General features: G+C 44.5%; 1 protein-coding gene across 2 annotated transcripts; it reads right to left on the bottom strand.

The window, feature by feature from the left end:
• Positions 1–3,680: 3,680 nt before the first annotated feature.
• Positions 3,681–10,930, bottom strand: LOC138769149 (speedy protein 1-A-like). 2 transcript variants are annotated; one of them, XM_069947408.1, is made up of 8 exons: positions 10,759–10,930; positions 8,283–8,303; positions 7,648–7,697; positions 7,309–7,388; positions 6,630–6,688; positions 6,430–6,512; positions 4,282–4,450; positions 3,681–4,185 (listed from the first exon to the last, which is right to left on the bottom strand). In XM_069947408.1, the coding sequence occupies exons 3-8, from the start codon at positions 7,695–7,697 to the stop codon at positions 3,937–3,939; spliced, it is 690 nt and encodes a 229-aa protein (XP_069803509.1). In that variant the 5' UTR covers positions 8,283–8,303; positions 10,759–10,930; the 3' UTR covers positions 3,681–3,936. The 2 variants fall into 2 exon arrangements, with proteins under 2 accessions (XP_069803509.1, XP_069803510.1); XM_069947409.1 differs by lacking the exon at positions 8,283–8,303.
• Positions 10,931–12,510: the final 1,580 nt, after the last annotated feature.

Genomic DNA, 12,510 nt, shown 5'->3' with positions numbered 1-12,510 from the left:
CCTTGGAAGCGACCCATGTGGTGAGAATAGCATGTTTATTATGTTGTATGAAAGGGCAACAATATATCAGAAGTTTTACATGGCCAAAGTATCCTTTAATGTTTCCATTCAACAATGTTGCAGTTCTGTACTGACTACTTCTGCTGTTGGCCTCCACTGACCTGCTTTATCCTGTGTTCCTGTATGGACAATACATCATGGCAGTATCATGTGCTCTTCCTTATACCTTGGCAGTACCATATTTTGATCCACGCTTCTCTACCTTTCCTGCACACTCTGCCCTCCCCTCCATGAATAGGAAAACAGGACATAAGTGATCATACTACCAACAATACTGTGTGTGACCCCCCCCCCCCCTCTTATGAAACACTTGGGTCCGTTAAAACTCCCACCCTAAAGCCCCTATTCGACGGGGCGACATAGAGGAGCAAACAAGCGGATATGGCCGATAATAGTTCTGTGGAATAGGGCCTTACCTAGACCATGCCCTGCTGGCCCGACCCCTTGTAAGATCTGAAGTCAGGTAACCCCCTATTGATCCATACAGCCCTGAGGCTAAGGCTACAGATGTAACCAGTGCACCAGAGGCCATATGGGGGTCTATTTGAAAGCTATCTAATAGCTAGAGATGAGCGAACCGGGTTTGGGTTCGAGTCCATCCGAACCCGAACGATCGGCATTTGATTAGCGGGGGGCTTCTAAACTTGGATATAGCTCTAAGGTTGTCTGGAAAACATGGATACAGCCAATGACTATATCCATGTTTTCCACATAGCCTTAGGGCTTAATCCAACTTCAGCAGCCACCGCTAATCAAATGCCGAACGTTCGGGTTCGGATGGACTCGAGCATGCTCCAGGTTCGCTCATCTCTACTGATAGCTACTCTGCATCAGGACCCTCTGACTCTTTCATTGGAAACATGTTCTCTATTGGGCTTCTATGGACTTTTCTACTTGTAGTATAATAATAACAATAAAAAAATAACAACAACACATTGACACAGATGTATTAAGCTGCCTTAAAATCCTCACTTTCAGATTTTTTTCCCCACAGCAACCAGTCACAGCTCAGGTTTTATATCTTAAGAAGCTTTGGTAAAATGAGACCTGAGCTGTGAATAGTTTAAAAAAAAAAAACAGGCTGATTGGGTTTGAGGCATCTTGATAAATCTGTTTTCATGCTGAGTATAAAAGGTTTTCATCAATTGGAATTTTAAGGGACCGATTTCTGTCCTTTTAGGCCATGTTCACATAGTGTATAAACATCGGCTGTTGTTTGACCCAGTACTACAGTATCAGCCAGATGAACATTGCTTTATTTTAATTGGAACACATACACATTCTGGTGTGCCCGCGCTTCGATTTGCTATAGACCACAATGTAAAGTACAGCCAGGAGCCATACTTTACACTATAACACAGTCTAACTTGTTCACTATTAGACCTTACTAAATATAGGCCGCACAAAATAGAACTGTAAAAATATTTTCTGTGGCCGCAGAGAACCACGGCCATAGTGTATACAGGGTGTATATACTACGGCCATGATTCCATAGACTGCTATTAAATGAAGCAGTGATGTTTGTACAGTATGTGAACGTGGCCTTAAAGTGAACTAAAGCCGTATTCTGGGATACAATTTTTTTTTTAATGAAAACTAAGGAATACTGACCTACCCCAGTCCCCTGGGGCTCCTGGTCCAGTGACTTCCAGTCTCCTGCTGGCAAATGTAATAACTGGCTCCATAGAATAGAAATACGCAGGACTCTTTAAGAATAACTCATATCTACTGCACATAAACAGTGCAAAAACCAGTCAGAGACATTGACACAGAAGGTCTGTTCAAATAGGATTTCTCCTGTTCTTTATTATGGTGAAAAATTAGTATACAAAAACACATCACAACCTCTGATCATCTGACCAGCAGAACTCAGAATTTGGAAATTTATTATAACTCAACCCTGACTTGTACTTCTCAATACCGTTGTTTGGAGATCTCCTTGGTCTTTATGGTGTTGTTTGGTTAGTGGTGTCTCTTGCTTCATGGTGTTGCAGCCTCTTGGTTCTTTTAGAGAAGGTGTGTATTTTACATGAGCTGATTATTGGCCAGGAGCGTTGCTAGAAATGCTCCTTCGGCTGATAATCGGCCTTTGTAAAAGTGACAGCGAGAAGCGGGAAAATGCCGGATCTTCAGCTGCTTGCATCTTTTGAGCTGGTTTTAAAATTTATCATTATCAGCCGCACATCTCCCTGTGTAAAAGGGATGGGGGCCAATAACTGGGAAACTGAGAGCACAGGTATGCATATATTCATGCTGTCAAGTTTCCAGATCCAACAAGCCCTGCATACATACCTTCTGCACTGCTCCAGCTACCCCTGTATCTTTAGGACACTACGTCCTCCAGAATGGTGTTTTTTTTTCAGTCTGACACAGTGCTCTCTGCTTACATCTCTGTCCGAGACAGGAACTGTCCAGAGCAGAAAAAGGTTTTCTATGGGAATTTGCTGCTGGTCTGGACACTTCCAGTATAGGACAGAGATGTCGGCAGAGAGCACTGTGTCAGACTGAAAAGGATACATCACTTCCTGCGGGACATACAGCAGCTGATAAGTACTGGAAGACTTGCAATTTTTTAATAGAGGTAAATTAAAAATTTATGTAACTTTCTGGAACCATTTGATTTGAAAGATAAAGATTTTTGCTTAATAACCCCTTTAACTGCTATTGACATTATAGGAGAGAACTAGCACATCAGGAGTGGTCTGACTGCTGGGACTGCTACTGATCAAGAGATGTTAGAAAAAAAATTTCACCAAATGAACAGACTGGCTATGCAAAGCAAGCGCTCCATTTGTTTTCCATGTGGCCTTTGAACATTGCTGAGTGCAGAGAGGGGCAATGTTCAATGACCCCCTTAGAAAATAATTGGAGCATTAGTACCGCATACCCTGACAAAGCGTCTGAACATTGCCAAACTGACCATTGGCTGTTTGTAGACTACGAATACCTGATGAAAAGAAATAAATAAGTGCTGCTGCTTTTCATTTTCATTTGTGTAGATGATAAGTAGGTAACCCCTTTTATAAGGTCTCTGTATGCTTTTGTAGTGTGATCAGAAGTGAGAATATTATCAAAAATACATTACAGATACCGCCATATACTGCTTACACAAGAAAAGACTCAGTGACCAAGTAAGGAGGGTTTAAGAGAAATTTATTGTATGTATGTGTGTATGTATGTGTTGTGATTGTTACCTCCCATCACTCACGAAGAGCGTACAGCAACACACAGGACAGGAAAAACCCCCTGTGGAGGAAACCTGCAGGGAAGCCATGGCCACTGTATTGCCCTTCCTCTGGCATTCTAAGGGAGGATAACACTATATATCATTAATCATTTAGTTGGGGCTGTGTAGAGAAAGTGTATATGTTAATTTGTGTCAGTGTGTGTGACTTTTAAAGGGGTTTTCTACACGAAATGTACTGACGAGCTATCCAACAGATTGCTCATAAGTCACTGAATTACCGACACCCGGCACCAACTTCATTCAGTTGTTAAGTGACCCCACTACACAGTAATCAGTCTGTCTTAGTGCATTGTGTAGTGGTGATGATATGTAACTGCAGCTCAGGTGACATTCAAATGAATATGAGCTGAGCTGCAGTTACACATTGTCACTGCTACACAGTGACCAGAGACAAACATCATTCACTGTGCAGTGCGGGATGCTCAGCTGATCAGTGTGGCTGCCGGTTGTTGGCACCTCGCCGATCAGTGACTGATGGAATATCCTGTTGATAGCTCATCAGTACATTTTTCCTGGAAAACCCCTTTAAAAGTATTGTGTTGGTGTGTTGGAGGGTAAAGGGAATGATGTGTGTGTGCATGCATGTGTTTTACATTACCTGCTTCTTTGCGTCATCCGTCATGGTCTTCTTAGTCGAGGATCTCAATCGATGTTCCAGGGTCCACTGCTGTGTCGATCTGGCTTACGATGTTACCGACCACTTTCCACCTGCATGGATACAAAACGATGTTCCTGCAGCGAGCGCATGAATATGGGTAACCCCATGGGCCTTGGACTTCGAACTCCCATGCGCTCCTCCTCCACCAACGAATGGCCCAGCTGTGATGGGGACGCCTCTGTCGCATCCATGCCCAGTGGAAAGGGTCCTGTGCCATGATCTGGAATTAAATAATTTATGATTGAATCATCTTTTCATGAAGGATTCATAATCATAGACTAAACTTCTGACTATACATATTTTTTTGATTACTAACCTCTTCACACGTGGTCTGGTCAATCCAAGCTCTGAAGTCCATCCGGTAAAGCAAATAGTTCCGTTGGTCGTGCAGTTCTTCCTTCCGCCATTCCCAGGATCTTCCTAAGGCCCACGCGTAGATCTCGTATCTGAAGTCCTCATCTTCTTCAAACTGGTTCGCTAGATAACTAAAGAGAAAGTGAAGTCATGGTTTACTATATACTTCCATATCAGTGTAAAAGAATCTTGTCTAGATTTAATAATAGTAACAATGTGAAATTATTGATATGAACCTATATGGTACAAATGCTACATGCTAAAATCTATAGGCTTTTTATGTTTTCTCTGCATATAAATATTAAAATACCCTTTCACCTTTCTCCTATGTAATAAACATAATTGTTTTACAAACTATGATGGAAAAGCTGACTTAAAGCATCAGATTTACAATTACTTGAAAGCATTCCCTTAGACCAGGGGTCTCAAACACGCGGCCCGCGGGCCAACTGCGGCCCTCGCGACACTAGTTTGCGGCCCCCACCTCAATGGTAGCTTCCCTGTAAGTACGGCCCTCATAAGCTGCTCAGCCACGATTAGCTGAGCTTAACTTTTTGCTCAGCCAATCGCGGCTGAGCAGCTGATGACGCGGCAGAGGGGGGCCGGCATCAGGGACGGCTGCAGCTGTTCGGCCGGCCTCCTGAAGATGACGGAGAGGTGGGCGGTGGCGGCGGTGGTGGTGGGAGGGGAGGTGTGCGGTGCGGTGCTTGCGTCTCTGCCGCACATGCAGCTCCCCAGTCTCTGGAGGAGGAGGCCGCGGGGACTGCAAGGTGATCGCATTCCTGCAAGTCCTGGGGCTGTTCAGTAGGATCGGGGGATGCAGTGCAGACCCCCGATCCTGCTTTACAGCCCCAGGACTTGCAGCAATGCGATCACCTCACCCTGCAGTCCCCGCGGCCTCCTCCTCCAGAGATCTAGGAGCTGCATGTGCGGCTGAGAGGAGAGCGCCCCGGTGCCGGGGGTCAGAGGAGGAGGGGTGTGTTCCCAGCTCCCCCCAGTCCCCTCTCAGCTCCCCCCAGTCCCCTGTGTCACCCCCCAGTCCCCTCTCAGAGACTCTCAGTCCCCTGTGTCACCCCCAGTCCCCTCTCAGAGACCCCCAGTCCCCTGTGTCACCCCCCAGTCCCCTCTCAGAGACCCCCAGTCCCCTCTGTCACCCCCAGTCCCCTCTCAGAGACTCCCAGTCCCCTCTGTCACCCCCTGCCCCCTCAGTCTTCTCTCAGAGACCCCCAGTCCCCTCTCCGAGACCCCCAGTCCCCTGTGTCACCCCCTGCTCCCCCCAGTCCCCTGTGTCACCCCCTGCTCCCCCCAGTCCCCTTTGTCACCCCCAGTCCCCTCAGAGACCCCCAGTCCCCTTTGTCACCCCCATTCCCCTTGTCACCCCCCAGCTCCTCTGTGTCACCCCCCTGCTCCCCCCAGTCCCCTGTGTCACCCCCTGCTCCCCCCAGTACATTCTCAGAGACCCCCAGTCCCCTTTGTCACCCCCAGTCACCTCTCAGAGACCCCCAGTTCCCTTCGCCACCCCCAGTCCCCTGTGTCACCCCCTGCTCCCCCCAGTCCCCTGTGTCACCCCCCAGCTCCCCTGTGTCACCCCCTGCTCCCCCCAGTCCCCTGTGTCACCCCCCTGCTCCCCCCAGTCCCCTGTGTCACCCCCCAGCTCCCCTCTTTCACCCCTCCTCCCCCCAGTCCCCTCTCAGAGACCCCCAGTCCCCTCTGTCACCCCCAGTCCCCTCTGTCACCCCCCTGCTCCCCCCAGTCACTTCTGTCACCCTCTTCTCCCCCCAGTCCCCTGTGTCACCCCCCAGCTGCCCCCAGTCCCCTGTGTCACCCCCAGTCCCCTCTCAGAGACCCCCAGTCCCCTCTGTCACCCCCCTGCTCCCCCCAGTTCCCTGTGTCACCCCCTTCTCCCCCCAGTCCCCTGTGTCACCCCCCAGCTCCCCCCAGTCCCCTGTGTCACCCCTCAGCTCCCCCCAGTCCCCTGTGTCACCCCCCAGTCCCCTTCTTTTGGAAAACCTGATGCGGCCCAGCCTCACCCAGACTCTACCTCCAGCGGCTCCCGGGTAAATTGAGTTTGAGACCCATGCCTTAGACATATACACATGAATAAACTCACAGGGATGCAAAAAAGTATTCTTTATACTCCTCGATGGTCAGTCCAGCTCTCTTGAAGTACGCGAGGGTCATTGCTAGCAGATACTAGTAAGAGAAGAAGGGAGTTATGTTTTAGCTATAAGTGGTGATCCTATTTCTATGTGTAATATTACAGGACCATCATCTTCACACACCCAATTTATCCAAGCAGTATATAAGTACCTTGTCCGAGATCCGTAGGCAGATGTCCTTGGCCAAAAACAGTTGGATGTCCTCGTCGTCTAAGAAACAAGTTGAATAAAGGATTGTTTCAATTCAAAACAGTTTTTAAATGACAAGAAGATTCATGGAGTATACGTATTTCTGTCCCTTTGATTGTTGTCAGGGCACAGCACAGTACAAGCAGCTGTGTCTCTATCTGGTCCGGTTGCTCAGCCCTATTCCCTTCAGATGGCAGGAAATCCTAATAGATTATCTGGTCTCTGAAGTTTTGTATGAATTGATTGTTTGGGCTTTGTCATGTGACCAGCATTACCGGGCTTTATCACAGGTGTTTTTCTTTAATGAATATGGCTGGTAATGCTGATCACACGGCAAGGCCCACACAGACAATTTAGGTAAATGATGGAACACAGCATTGAATCTTCTGCAGATCCTGTATATTGTGCTCTATGGCTAATTGAAGTGGGGGCACACCTAAATGTGCCCGCATTCCAATTAAAATGAAGTTATGTTCATACGGCCAATACTGCAGTATCAGCCGGGTAAAAATCTGAGACATCAGCTGTTAGTTGACACAGCAAACAGCAACCCTGTCAAATAATGGTCGATGTTTATGCCATGTGTGAACATGGCCTAAAGCAGGAAAACTACAATCGTTGGAAGGTGCAGTGAATTTTACCAAGCAGGTTCAGGAATGCAGCTATTTCTTCTGGCTGCAGGTCGGTGTCCTTCCTCCTCTTCATGATGGTGGTCATTGATCTGTGATATAAAAAATAGATTTTACTGTCAGAATTCCAGCGATACAAGATACAACATAGCATAGGCATATAAGAATAAGTGAACAATTTATTAAAAAATAAAAAAGATCCATTGTAATGTAAGGAGAATATATGACCTGTCTTTGGCTATGAGGAAGTAATAGTAATATAATAGATGAGCGTTGTGCTGTGAATAGTATAGGAGATGATATGTAATGCAGTAAGTGAGGATTTGCAGTGATATATAATCTTGCACTTACGTCTCCTCTTCATAAAGGTCGATCAGTTCTCTCTTCCTCTTCCTCGCCATCTTTTAAAATGAGAGAATTATTACCATGAATATGTGGGAACATGGATTCTGAAGAAGATATTACCTATGTTGTATTGGCATGAATTTACACTATGGGCACTGCTCTGGCATTATACCAGGATATATCATTAGGCTCGCACCCTGTGATAGTGCTTAAAGCGGCCCAGAAGCCTCCCAATACATAAGAAAACGTGTAATATAGGCGCATGGTATATTGGCGGGGGGGGGGGGTATCAGGTTACAAGTCTGTTTAATTGTTTTTTACCCTATATGCATGCCTTCTGATTAGTTTACCAGCCAGACAGGGGTTAAGTGATTATACAGTACATCCCAACTTAACCCCTGCCTGGCTGGTAATTTGAGCAGGAGGCATGCATACAGGGTATACAGCCTGCTGGATAGCAACACAGACACGGCCCACTCAGAAGCAGAAGCTTGCTCCTCTTGAGCAGGAAACCCTGTTTAGACTGTGGATTCTCTTCATTATAATAGGGGTACCTGTTCCCCTATTTTTTTTGTGTGTGTTTTGTCCCTCGCTGTAGTAACAGAAAAACAGAAAAATCTACAATATATATGATCAATTACCTGGAACCGAAGTCGCCTCTTCTAAGCATAAAATAAGAAACAGTAAAGAAATGCCGCTCTTTGAAAAATGTGGGGGGAAAAAAATTACCGTCTTTAAAGTTATATAACTTTATGTAAGAAATGTGAAACAAAAAGTACTATGACTGTCTGTATCTGTAACATGTAGATGGATTTCTTTTGTATTTATTTATTTTGGATTTCTATTCTAATTAAACGCTATGGGGGAGATTTATCAAACTAGTGTAAAGTAGAATTGGCTCAGTTGCCCCTAGCAACCGATCAGATTCCACCTTTCATTTTTAAAGAATCTGTGAAGAATGAAAAGTGGAATCTGATTGGTTGCTAGGGGCAACTAAGACAATTCTACTTTACACCAGTTTGATAAATCTCCCCCTATGTGTGTGTACAAAGCCTAATATACTGTATAATACTAAGTCACATAAAGACACAATGGAGGAGATATACAGTATTATATATTGCAATATTATATAATAATGGGATTATTATATAATATAATAATAATATTGCTGCCTTATAAGAATATGCTCTGTTGCCCATAGCAACCAATCACAGCTCATATTTAATTATACCAGGCCTTTTTAATATAGGAAAACTGAGCTGCGATTGGTTGCTATGGGTAACAAAGAATATTATAACTATAACACTGCTTGAGCAGTCACCCCCAATTTCTTTATAATTATAGATAACCATAGAATAATAATAATAATAATAATAATAATAATAATAATAATATATGGTACTCATAAGTCTTGGGATTTATTCTTTATTACTATGGCGCTCCAGTGTGCTGTTTATATGTAAGAGACATTTTATAGATATGCTAATTATCCTGTTTGGTGCACTGGGGGCGTCCTTTACCCCTGCCCGCTCCTCCTCTAGTATTCTTTATTGATTAGGGGCTAATGAGGAGCGGGCAGGGGTAAAGGACGCCCCCAGTGCACCAAACAGGATACTCTGCATATCTATAAAATCTGACATATTAACAGCACACTGGAGCGCCATAATAGAGGGACCATGGACGTCTTTGTATAATGCCCTACTGGCTGCCCAAACCTACTGATAGATTCCCTATAATAATTGTTCTGGATATTACTATACTGTATAATTACTACATCACCAAAAAGATAAGAAATGAACCACTCACAATTGCAAGTTGAAAAGTTTTTTTTATTAATGGAAAAAAAAAAATACAGTGAAAACATAAATACCATAAACAGTGAGCCACGACTGCTGATACATAAACCAGTAACAAGGGGGACTCAGAGTGGGGGAGCACTTACTATGGTACAAATAACAGATCACATAATGTGCAGTACAATAGCAGCATAGTACATGAGGTAATACATAACAGCAGGATTACAGGGAAGCACAGACATCAAACTGCAGGTGCAGAACAGAACATCTGAGAAGTGCATGAGCTCTACCTGTAACCTGTAAGTAATAATTACTGAGGTCCATGCACACAGCCCCAGCCCTGACGTATGTTTCTTCGAGGGGTACGAATTACTAATACACATTATAATAGACACAATGGTGGAGATAGATTGCATTGTCTTATAATAACAATGTCCTCTGTTGCCCATAGCAACCAATCACAGCTCATATTTAATTATACTAGAGCTCAATAATATAGGAAAGCTGAGCTGTGATTAGTTGCTATGGGCAACAAAGATTATTATTACTATAAAAGACACAATGGGGGAGGGATATTACAATGTCTTATAATAATGTCCTCTGTTGCCCATAGCGACCAATCACAACTCTGCTTTTATTATAGCAGAGCACATTAATATAGGAAAGCTGAGCTGTGATTGGTTGCTATAGGCAACTGGGGACATTATTACTATAAAACACATAACTGGGGATAATTGCTCTCTTACAGTAATAATGTCCTTTGTTGCCCATAGCAACCAATCACATCTCATATTTAATTATAGCAGAGCCCAATAATAAAGGAAAACTGATCTGTGATTGGTTGCTATTGGCAACAAGGGACATTATTACTATGAAGGACACAATGGAGGAAATAGATTACAGTGTCTTATAATAATAATAATAATCCTCTGTTGCCGATAGCAACCAATCACTCTGCCTTGATTATACCAGAGCTCATATTTATAAAAGAAAGTTGAGCTGTGATTGGTTGCTATGGACAACAAAGAATATTATTACTTTAAATGACCCAATGGGGAGATATATTGCACTTTCTTACAGTAATAATGTCCTCTGTCGCCCATAGCAACCAATCACAACTCTGCTTTCATTATAGCAGAGCCCATTAGTATAGGAAAGCTGAGCTGGGATTGGTTGCTATGGGCAACCAAGGACAATATTATTGTAAAACAGCTTGATCAATCTCCCACAATTACTTTTATAGTTACATATAACAATAGATTAATAATAATGGGGATAAACATTACCAAAAATCACCAGGAGAATTGTGCTGCTACTTTACCTCTGAAGACTTGTAGACGGTTGGTGATGTCTCTCAGGTCGCGCTGATGTACAGTCGGGTCTCCTCTTCCTCCGCAGAATACAGGAAATACTCACAAAATCGCAAAATCAGGAACAAAATGAAGCCGGTCTGTTCTCCAAAGGAGCAATCGCTGACTGGCAACAGTTGATGTTGTTTGTTTATTTTTCAATCCAAATCCTGCGATCCTATTGGCTGATGCCGGTGACAACCAGATCCTGTGATCCTATTGGCTGATGCCTGCAGCACCTAGATCCTGCGATCCTATTGGCTGATGCCTGTGGCACCTATTATGGCCATTCTACCCATCAAAGTCTATGGCAAAGACCACAGTAATGCCATGCAGCATTTATATTTTAAGACTTCTCAGTTACTGCTAGAACCTGAGGATATCCTTATATTTTTCCTCCTTGTGTCTATAGTGGGAGCTGCCATGTTGGTCTATAAATTTCTTTGGCTAATTCAGAATAAGCAAGGGCAAAAGTCATGTCTCCAAGCATTGCCTAATGGGCAACAGGTTTCCAAAACTGATGCCTGGAGGTATATATAACATTGATCTGTTATGTTACAGGGTCAGGGGTGACGTCTGAATTCATTTTGGGGTCTCATTGCCTGGAATTTTTTCTGTAAAATAACTGGTTTGGAGAATTCCTGCTCCTACAAGGACCATAAACACCTTGGACCTTCTTGTACAACATCACATCCTCTCCTTCAGCCACTCCTCGAGAAAGTACTGACCAAACGCATTGAGGGGCGGGGCGGCATGGAGGGGCGGCATGGAGGGGCGGCATGTGTGCTGGGTTTGACTCCTAGGGGTGCTGTGGTCAGAGGCTGTTCTATTAACTAGCTAAAGGGCAACTGAGCCTCTGTTTTTGATAAGTGGTGTTATTTACCTCTAGGCCACTATTGTATATATTTGATGCACTATGCCCTTTATATTGTGATGTTATGTTGATTGATTAGATAGGAGTCCTGTGATCATCTAGGGTTATTCTGTTGTACCAGTTCAGTTTTCTGTATATTCTGACACACGTTTATGTACAGTATTCTGCATTTTAGCCCTTCCACCTTATTTTTAAATGTGTGTTTTTGTTTTTTATGGGATTATATGGGAGTCATGATTTAATAAAAGTTTAATCATTCACATGAATTTGGTGTTATTAACCCCTAGACGACCCTGGACGTAGGGTTACGTCATGGAAGTCTGTCCCCAGACGACCCATGACGTAACCTTACGTCCTGGGTGTTTCTCCCGCTATGAAGCGCGCTCCGGAGCGGAGCACGCTTCATAGCAGGTGGGGGCCGGCTGCAAACAGCAGCCGGGACCTCACCGGTAATGACACGATGCAGCGATCGCGCTGCCGCGTGTCATTAACCCCTTAAACACCGCGATCGCGGCGCGACCGCGGCGTTTAAGTGTAAGTGACAGGGGGAGTCCTCTGTCACTTACCGATCGGGACCCCCGCAGTGTGACTGCGGGGGTCCCGATCATTGAAACGGACCGCCGGAGGTCTCTCACCTGCCTCCGTGCGGTCCGATCGGCGATCTGCTGCACTAAGCCTGCACAGGCAGGCTCAATGAGCAGATCGCCGATAACACTGATCAATGCTATGCCTATGGCATAGCAATGATCAGTGTATAAATCAAAGTACTGTATGTAAAAGTCCCCCAAAGGGACTTCAAAAGTGTAAAAAAAAAAAGGTTAAAATCACTAACACACTGCCCCAAAACCCC

Source organism: Dendropsophus ebraccatus, chromosome 12 (assembly GCF_027789765.1).
Source record: "Dendropsophus ebraccatus isolate aDenEbr1 chromosome 12, aDenEbr1.pat, whole genome shotgun sequence".
Lineage (NCBI taxonomy): Eukaryota > Metazoa > Chordata > Amphibia > Anura > Hylidae > Dendropsophus > Dendropsophus ebraccatus.
The sequence above is the reverse complement of the archived record's forward strand: the minus strand, read 5'-3'. Positions and strand labels throughout refer to the sequence as shown.